Source organism: Phaseolus vulgaris, chromosome 8 (genome assembly GCF_000499845.2).
Source record: "Phaseolus vulgaris cultivar G19833 chromosome 8, P. vulgaris v2.0, whole genome shotgun sequence".
NCBI classification, from domain to species: Eukaryota; Viridiplantae; Streptophyta; class Magnoliopsida; order Fabales; family Fabaceae; genus Phaseolus; species Phaseolus vulgaris.
The window spans coordinates 57,647,545-57,658,191 of record NC_023752.2 but is presented as its reverse complement, the minus strand read 5'-3'; the positions used below and the strand labels follow the sequence as shown (position 1 = coordinate 57,658,191).

The 10,647-nt window shown below is 33.0% G+C and overlaps 1 protein-coding gene across 1 annotated transcript; it reads right to left on the bottom strand.

Moving 5' to 3' along the window:
- Window positions 1–968: 968 nt before the first annotated feature.
- Window positions 969–7,921, bottom strand: LOC137826974 (uncharacterized). Its single transcript, XM_068633143.1, has 4 exons — window positions 7,344–7,921; window positions 7,094–7,209; window positions 2,730–2,973; window positions 969–2,566 (listed from the first exon to the last, which is right to left on the bottom strand). Exons 1-4 carry the CDS (start codon window positions 7,695–7,697, stop codon window positions 1,232–1,234), a joined length of 2,049 nt encoding a protein of 682 aa, XP_068489244.1. The 5' UTR covers window positions 7,698–7,921; the 3' UTR covers window positions 969–1,231.
- Window positions 7,922–10,647: the final 2,726 nt, after the last annotated feature.

Sequence of the window (10,647 nt, the reverse complement as noted above, 5' to 3'; positions counted from 1 at the left end):
CACATTTGTAAGATACGAGAAGAATTTGCCTAAACCTAAATGCTCAGTTTGAGATTGGGTCTGATTGGTTATGCTCGGAATATTGAATTAAACCTACTGACTCACGGCTTGAAGTCTAAGGCTGTGTGGTATTATAAGATAAGTCTATTTAATAGGTAAATATCAATAATATCGTAAAGATATTTTATTTATCTTTAATACAAATTGTGAGTTTAATAAGAATGAAAATGGGATAAATGTGTCATGTTGATCATTTTAGGAGAATATGTTCGGACCAAATCTAGGGATGAGTAGAGAAAAAATAAGGCTATGTATACTAAGATGGATATTGAATTTCTTTTATATGACCCACATTTTTTAATTTCTCCACCTTTCTCGAAACAACCTCCTTTTTTTTTCTCTTCCAACTTTCTTCTTCTTTGCACCACCGATTTAGCCCTAAGATTTATGGCACAAAATGTCTGGAATAATCAATTGTTTAAATACATATTCTAAGCATAACCAATCTCAAGCACTGAGCATATAGGTTTAGGCAAATTCTTTCCACACCTTATAAATGTTAGTCTCTAGGTTTAAATCCATATTCCGACCTTATAAATGTTAGTCTCTAGGTTTAAATCCATGTTCCGAACATAACCAATTGTTTAAATCCATATTTCAAGCATAATCAATTGGGCCCAATCTCAAGCTTTGAGGATATAGGTTTAGGCAATTTTTTCCCACACCTTAAAAACATAAGCATGTAGGTTTGAATCTATATTCCAAGTATAATCAATTGGGCCCAATCTAAAACTATGAGAATATAGGTTTAGGCAAATTCTTCCCGTAGGTTTAGGCAAATTCTTCCGTGCACAACCAGTCCGGCTATGACACCACACAACCTTAAAGTTAATTCAGTAAGGTATATCCTAAACCTCGTTTATTGCACTCCTCTAAAACCACAAAAAACATAGACGTCAAGGAAAACGTACAAAATATCCTCCAGTTCCACACTCCATGAATTTACCACTACATGCACCGTAAACGGATATACAGCTGGCGAAGGATCTGATTCAGCCACATTCCACATTTCTAACCAACAAAGAATAATCAAAGCATCCTACATGATATCAAGGCTTGAATGGTGAGAATATGAACCTTAAAACCATTCGGAAGTGCTAAAGCACATATCTACATTTGCTGGACAAAAGAGATCTACATAAAAAAAAAAACATAATTGCTTCCGTCACTACTATTTTGAATCAAAAGAAGCACCGCCATCATCACCCAAAAAGGCTCCACCTGAATCGTTGGACTTTGTCCCTGATTCTTCCATAATCCCGTAGTTATCAGATACCTCCGAATAGCTTCCACTGTCTTCCTTGGACACCGCAGATAGTGATACTAATCCCATAGCTGCAATGCTGTTAGCAAAAACATTAATATCTCGGGTTCCAGTGTAAAGACCACGGCTGCCAGCCACGAGAATGTTATTTTGTTTTTCGTTGGGATTAGTTAAAATTGCGGGCAGAGTCATTTGTTGGTTCTGGCTTGAACCACTCATCAGCAATCTTAGAGTCTCTCTTGCACCCTTTACTACAGCATCAGATTCAGGAATCAGTGGCTTCACAAGATTTGGATGCAACGGTGGAATACTAGTTGACATTGCAGGGCCAGCACTCACAAAATAGCCCTGACCTGAAGAGCACACATCAATCACTGGGATATGAACAATCGGATCACACATTAATGGTGTAAAAGTGGGAATCTGCTGAGATGTTGGCAATGTCATTCTGACCAGTGGATCAGGAAAAAAAGGAGGAAAATTCATTGAAGCACTAAGAGGCTGTACTGGATCTAACAAGGTAGCTGATAGAGGGCTTGGTAGGAAAGAGGCACCTGAGGGAAAAGGCAACGTTTCAATAGAAGATTTGGGGGATTGCGTAGCTGCTGCAATGGAAGGACAGGAAGAAATCCCTGGGGGACACCAACAGTAGTAGGGAGAAAAAAGGGGCGACACCGAGGGAGTGACCTCCCCACCCAGCCCAAGGCTTGATGGAACACCAAGCTTTCCAAGTGATCCCAGAAAACTTGGTGAAAAGGCAAGAGCTTGGGTAACTTCAGATGCTTTGTCATGATCAGAAGTTGAGGATAAATCTGAAGTGTTTGTTGAATCATTTGTCAAGTTATCAACCATTTGCTGATGATTGTCACCTCGTCGTTTAATTTTCTCCCTGGCAGCAATCCTGTGAGAAGACAAATTTCTTGGAGGAACCTCTTTAAAAGAACTTGATCTTGGACTAAGAATACTCTGGTAAAGTGTTGTATCTGCCTTTGCTGTCTGACTTCCAATGTTTCGAGAACGGGGAAATTTTGAAGATGATGGGTGTGAACTTTCGGAACTAACATTACAACATGAGACGGAATTGGCAGATGTTGAAGCACAAACTGAATGATCACGACCACTACTGTCTCCCGTTGTCCCCACAAGAAAAGCCCGAAGCTGAGTGGCAAAGCAGTCAAGTCGTGACTTGCTAATGCCACTCAGCTCAACAATGGATGGTTTCCTCTTGAGCAAATCCTTCATCTGATTCATACAAAAATCAGTTTGATGACCAAAATTATAAATCATTAAATATATTCAGAACACCACACAAATAGAGGAGAAACTATGAACATGAAGAATCAATCCATATCTAATGCTACAATACTTAAGAAAATGAGTTAATAAATGAATTAGCTAAAACTACCTTCCCGAGTAATTCAATTCCCAAAAGCTTGGACTTCTCAGAGCACCAGAAGTAAAAAGTTCTGCTATCTGCAGCACTAATAAAGAAGGATCGGCCAGAACTATCAGTTGGAATTTCATCAACCACAAGAGAAGAGCACTGGGATTTGTTGGTAACGGTTAATAATCTCTCAGTTTTACCATCATCCCCAATGAACGATAGACGAAGATCAGAACTTGGCAGCAGTACAAGTGTCAAGTTACCCCTGTGCACAAATTGAGATGAGACACCTTAGCAAGTGATATTTAAGAAGAAAATAAGCAAAAAAGACAAACAATCTAAAATTTTTCTGATTAAATTATGACCCATAGGCTTCAAAACCTTAGCCCAACAACACAAGAGACCTCTTCCAACTAAAACATTTAAATTTTGGTCATTATATTAAAAGATAATCCACAGCAAAAATCAGTCCTCATAACAGACACTACAGACTGTTTTCTTTACTATAAACATAAACATAAATCAGGAAAAATGCACCCAATGATTCAACAAGATATTCTTGTGAACAGTATTTTCCCAATTCCTACAAGTTAAAAAACATTTGTCTTTTAGGAAAAGTGTAAATAAATTGAAATATAATATTTATTAGTTTTCTGGGAACAAAGTCATTGGCTTCCACAGGCAAAATAATCATAGCTGACCCAAAAGGTAAATTGAAGACACAATAACAGCGGTACAATAGAAAAAATCAATCTAAATCATCTAACCAATATTTAACCCTTTCCATAATTTCAAATAAAGATAGATAAATCCACTTCAAAAAGAATAAAATGCATTATATCTAACCGCTGTCACATCATGTTGGTGTTGTTTCATGCTTTTACAAAAAAATACATCCTTTGAATATGTGATCATTGTGATGCATATTTTGTTCTTTTTGAGGGTAGTAGTCACAGGAATAACATGTTCAGCATATCAATGCAAACATATATAACGTGCAATGTTAAATACATAGCAAAGCACAGCATGCAGATATGCAAATAAATGCTATATTTCTAGATTGTGCAACCTAGTGAATGTGCTCTTTTCCCCTACAAATGCTTCAAACCTATAGTGATCTGAAAATCTGAGCAGCAGTGATATATATAATATAGGATCATGAAACTACCTTTACTTCCTCTTAATTCAGAGATCATAATAGAATACGCCAGTTACCTACAAGTCAAAAGACATTTTTACTTGGAAGAATGAACATATTACCATCAATAAACTAAACTACAGACTCCAGTAATTACTAATGATCATCCACCAATTTTCACATGCTTCATACATATAAATAGAAGTAATGGAAATCAAAATTGATATAATAGATGTCAGTTCATACATATTCAATATTTAAAACAGCATGTACCATACATAATGCATAAAATAGGGAAATATCAACTACGAATGCAATTACATGCATAAAATAAATTAAAAAAGAAACAATGCCACAGGGAAAATCAAAATCCTTAACTCTAAACTTCAAAAAACTTAAAAGGAATCAATAAATATTTACTTGGAAGAATGAACATATTACCATCAATAAACTAAACTACAGACTCCAGTAATTACTAATGATCATCCACCAATTTTCACATGCTTCATACATATAAATAGAAGTAATGGAAATCAAAATTGATATAATAGATGTCAGTTCATACATATTCAATATTTAAAACAGCATGTACCATACATAATGCATAAAATAGGGAAATATCAACTACGAATGCAATTACATGCATAAAATAAATTAAAAAAGAAACAAAGCCACAGGGAAAATCAAAATCCTTAACTCTAAACTTCAAAAAACTTAAAAGGAATCAATAAATATTTACTTGGAAGAATGAACATATTACCATCAATAAACTAAACTACAGACTCCAGTAATTACTAATGATCATCCACCAATTTTCACATGCTTCATACATACAAATAGAAGTAATGGAAATCAAAATTGAAATAATAGATGTCAGTTCATACATATTCAATATTTAAAACAGCATGTACCATACATAATGCATAAAATAGGGAAATATCAACTACGAATGCAATTACACGCATAAAATAAATTAAAAACGAAACAATGTCACAGGGAAAATCAAAATCCTTAACTCTAAATATCAAAAAACTTAAAAGGAATTGATAAATATTTACTTGGAATAATAAACATATTACCATCAATAAACTAAACTACAGACTCCAGTAATTACTAATGATCATCCAACAATTTTTACATGCTTCATACATACAAATAGAAGTAATGGAAATCAAAATTGATATAATAGATGTCAGTTCATACATATTCAATATTTAAAACAGCATGTACCATATATAATGCATTAAACAGGGAAATATCAACTACAAATGCAATTACACGCATAAAATAAATTAAAAAAGAAACAATGCTACAGGGAAAATCAAAATCCTTAACTCAAACAAAAAACTTAAAAGGAATCAATAAATATTTGATCAAGATATGCTATAGATTAAGCTAAGCAATTGATTAACAGCAGCTAATCCACAATAACCAGAATAAAATGAACTCAAAACCCAACCGTTAGTGGAAAATAAAAAAAAGAAAACCAACAAATCAGACATAAAATACGGCCTTCCCCTTTACAGGCCAAACTTTTTAGCCAAAAACACTAGTTGGGCCATTTCATTTACGTAACCCACAAAAAATAAGGCCTAATTATGACCCACTTTTTTCCTTCCACAACCAGAAAGAAGGCTGATAAAAAATTGAACACTGGTCTAGACCCTTCAGCCTTCCCCTTCACAGGCCAAATTTTTTAGCCAAAAACAATAGTTGGGCCATTCCATTTACGTAACCCACAAAAAAATAAGGTCTAATTCTGACCCACTTTTTTCCTTCACAATCAGAAAGAAGGCTGATAAAAAATTGAACCCTGGTCTAGACCCTTCAGCCTTCCCCTTCACAGGCCAAATTTTTTAGCCAAAAACAATAGTTGGGCCATTCCATTTACGTAACCCACAAAAAAATAAGGTCTAATTCTGACCCACTTTTTTCCTTCACAATCAGAAAGAAGGCTGATAAAAAATTGAACCCTGGTCTAGACCCTTCAGCCTTCCCCTTCACAGGCCAAATTTTTTAGCCAAGGACAATAGTTGGGCCATTCCATTTACGTAACCTACAAAAAATAAGGCCTAATTCCGACCCACTTTTTTCCTTCCACAGCCAGAAAGAAGGCTGATAAAAAATTGAACCCTGATCTAGACCCTTCAGTCTTCCCCTTCACAGGTCAAATTTTTAAGCCAAAAACAATAGTCGGGCCATTCCATTTACGTAACCTACAAAAAATAAGGCCTAATACCAAACCCACTTTTTCCCTTCCGCAACCAGAAAGAAGGCTGATAAAAAATTGAACCCTGGTCTAGACCCTTCAGCCTTCCCCAGACAGCCGTGGCTGTAAACTCCTTATTCTTCCTTATGCAGAGCATCACACCTTAGCTTCACATTTAAGCAGCGACGATGAGCTGCACCCACAGTACCCCCAAAGCTGGAGTGGGAAAGCCTGAAAGGAGTTGGACTAGGTTGGGCCCATTTATCAAGTTACACAAAACAGAAAGCTTCCATTCATGAAATGCTTCCCCTTCACAAGTGTGGAGGCATATTATAGGGACTCTTTTATATTAGATAATTGGTGGCAAAAACTATTGGAAGTTCGAACTTCGAACAAATTCAAATCTCCATTCCTCAGTATATACAAGATCAAGAAACAACAAAAGGAAGCATGCAGCCTTATTAAAGAAAAAGGTGGCAACATTATAAAGGTGACCTTACATGATCACATTTAACTTTAAATTTTATAAAAGTAAAAAAAGAGTAACAATAATCCCACACTTCAATTGTCTACAAGGAATGCAGAAGCACAGAAAGAATACAAAATTTGGTAGCAACAATCTGTTTGTATCTTAATTCACAAACACACAATCTAACACCCATAAACACTAACTTCCATGTATATTAGCATCTTTCACAAGCTGTAAAACATCAGAACTTCACTAACACCAAGAAATATTTTAAATCACCAGACTAAGATTCAAAGCATAATTCAAAACACACAATGAGTTGCCAGTAGACAGCTATGACCGTATGAAATAGTAGTTATGTAGTCGACAAAACAATTAACCGCTTTAAGAGATAGAATAACAGGTCATCAAAGTTAGAGGACGAGGAACTCAAGATGTGGAGGAAAAGAACCAATAGAACTCTCAAGGAAAGATAAATAGTAGTTAAAAGAATTGCAAAGATTTATCGCATCTGCAGGGGTGGGGGGAAGTCAATTTCGGCACTGATTCAAAAACTAAAATGACATTACCTACTCAAAGTAGGGCAGAAGCGAATCCCTTCCTTGTTGATCTTCCCAACACGGATCGAAACAAGCGGCACGCAGAAGCATCTCGCTAACATTCCAACCTCCGATGGCTCGAAATGCTGTACATCGAAATAAGTAAACACTCCTTCAGTAAATAAAAAGTAAAATAATAAGACGGCAAGAGAAAGAAACAAGGTCACAAGATGACAAAAGATAAGAGATAGTCAACTGAACAATCAAGAACAATTCTCACCTGAGTCAATTGAGCCAGGAGAGGATCTTCTGCGACGCCGCATGTAGTGCTCATCTTCAGCAAGGGTTTCAGTCTCTCGTCTGCACGACAAGCTCCCATAACTTGCAAATCAAGAGCCTGAAGCCACTGCAAGAACCGTTCCTCTCTATTTGTCTGCTGAATCAACAGATCGCCGTCGCGTTCATCGACTAGAATATCCGTCAACCGCTCTGTAAGTCTATCCGGCGTCGTCAAGCCGTCGTCCTCTCCGGCAGAAATAGCACTGTCTACAGACAAAGAATCGTCAAAATCATCGCCGTTAGACGGATCGACACCGTCACCGCTAAACAAATCTCTTTCTCTGTGGTTTGCCATTGCAAAATCGATTTCAAGCCGAATTAGATCGTCGACGGATAAATCCGAAACCCTAGGTTCAGTTACAATCAGATATCTCCAATTCCAATCGAGCAATCAGGCAAAACAGATTCCAGGGATTTGAAGATTTTTTAGAGAGAGAGAGAAGGGGGCGAACCGTTTTAGAGAGAGAATTAATATCTGTAACAGGTGGTAGCAACTCCCCAAGTAGAGAAACCAATATCGTCAAGTTGTTCTATAAATAGTAGGCACAGCAGGGTGACGTGGCGGACATGAAATTGTTTATGGAATCAGATTTTTGGCACTCGTTTGAGGTCCAGGGACACTGGTTGGTGGGTCCCACGGCCACGTCACTTTTTATGGGTCCTACTTGTGAACGTGAGTCGGTGCCACATCGGAGTTATGGCCCACCCTTTCTCTGATTAGGTTTTGAAAAGGACAGCATGGAAATAGGGACGGCGATAATGATGGCCAGGGTCAGACGGTAAACAGAGTTTTTTTTAAGTAATATTTTGTTTTTCTTAACTATATTATTACAGTTTTAAATTTTGATTAATGATTTGAATTTTTAAGTTAATTGTTGAATATAAGGTTTAATTCCAATGTTTATGTTTTAGTTATTACATAGAATTTATTAGTTTTAAATCTTGTTTTTTAATTAAATCGTTGCATTAATATGCATTTTAATTTGTCTGGATGCACTAGTGCAAAGATAATGAAAAAATTTCTATTTGAATTACAAAAAATTTGAAAAAATTAAATTAAATTTAATTAATATATAGAATAATTTTATATAATAGTATATTTAAAAAATTATTTGTGAAATAAAATTCATGTAAAAAATAAAATTCAAAAATATTAATTAGAATTAAAATTAAAATAAAGTTAATTATAAAATTTTAATAAAGAAAATGTTATATTTTAAAAAATATGTTAAATATTAAAATTTAAATTATTATATTATATTTATTATTTAAATATGTTTTAATTGTTTATTTTATTATAATATAAAATATAACTTTAATAAAATAGTATTAATTATTTCATTTCATTAATTTTTTATTTATTTTAATCATTTATTTCTATAATATGAAAACATATATTGATAAAAAATTAAATTTATTTATTTTGTTTTATTGGTTATTTAAATATTTTATTTTGATTATAATGGAAAAAATATATTAATAATATAATTGTTAAAAAATTATAAATATTTATCATTTATACTATAAATATTAATAAAATGTAATCGATTAAGTTTGTAAATAATTAATATATTTTAAATATTTATATTCATAATTGATTATACTAGAAAAAACATAATTGATTGTTATTATTTTTCTGTGTTTGTTATATTATGAAAAAAATTCTATTCAAAAGAAATCTTATTTTTTGTGTTTTTTTTCATTTTTGTACTTTCATCGCATTTTTAACTATATGAATGGTATTTTGGTAATTACTCCTAGTATAAAAAATAGATAAAATTAAGAGAGAAATGGATTCTTACCGATACAAAAAAAAGAGAAATGGGTAAAAAAATTAGACATAAAAACTAAAATAGGAAAATGGTGAAAGGATATAAACAAAATCAAGTATTCAATTTTTTTAATTAATTAAAATTGATTTTATCATTAATATAAAATTTCAAAAATATCTAAATAATAATACTTAGATTTGCCTCGTAAGCTTCCCCATCATTCTCTCTCATTATTTTTTTTCTTTCTTCTCTCTCTTTAATTTCTTATCTTCTTTCTATGTGTTTATTTTTTCAATGTCTATGTGTTTTCACCATACCTAATATATTTATTATTTAAAATTATGATTGCATTTTGTATTATTCGATCAGTTTCTTAAATTGAGTAAACTTATGGTTTTTTTAAGTTTCTGGTTCCCTTTTTTCCTTCTAATTTGATCATTAATATTCATAAAATTAGTTCAGAAAAATGTTATTATTAACTTGGTTAAGTTCAAACTAAAATATGTTTGAATATTTTGTTTTAGGTCTCTAAATTTTTGAGTAACTTCACTGTTTGAGCTAGAATTTTCTGAAAATAAGAAATTATAGGTAAGAAAAATTAATTATGTTTTTTTTTTAGAACTTAACACAAATCATGGATTAAAAAGTGATGTGGTTACATTTTTTTTTTATGTTTCAGGCGAGATTTTGTGTTGTTGAATATTCTTTTAATGTTTGAGTTTGAAATGAGATTTGTGTAGTTTAATGAATGAAATTTGTTGTATGTCATCTTTGTCTTAGATTACTGCATTTGATACTTGTATTTGTTCAATTGGTTTGGGGATGTAACTTTAAAGATGAGTTTGTGTTGTTGCAAATGTTTATTTTCTTATATTTTCGTTCAAGCGAGTCAAAATTCTCACTCAAGTGAGAATAGTCATGCGCTCAAAACTTGTTTTCAATTTTATTTTCGCTCAAACAAAGAAATCTCACTCAAGTGAAAACAACATCGAAAATCAACCATCTCGACCAAATTTTTGCTCAAGTAAGTTCATTCTCGCTCAAGCCAAAAAAAACTTTTTTTTTCTTTCTTTTCTTTTCTTCTTATCTCTTCAATAAATTGGATTGTGTATGGATGTTTTTATAAATGTAAAGTAAATATTAGTGTGTATATTCAATTGATTTGTGAAAATTTTAAATGATATGTATTGTATGAAAATTGTTACTGAGAATGATGGAAATGATATGAAATTCAGGTCATACATTTGGGATAATATGTGAGGCATTTTTTGATTGTGTATTAATTATTGACACCTATTTTGTAACAAGAATTCCCGTGTTTAAGTGGTGATCTAAGTCACATACACTAAGATATCAAGTAATGAGAATTTGATGTGGGACTTTTAACATAGGTAAGGATTTTTATACATTGTGACATATGTAAATGTACAACTTGAGTTGTATTTAACTTACCTTGATACCATGATCCTTAGA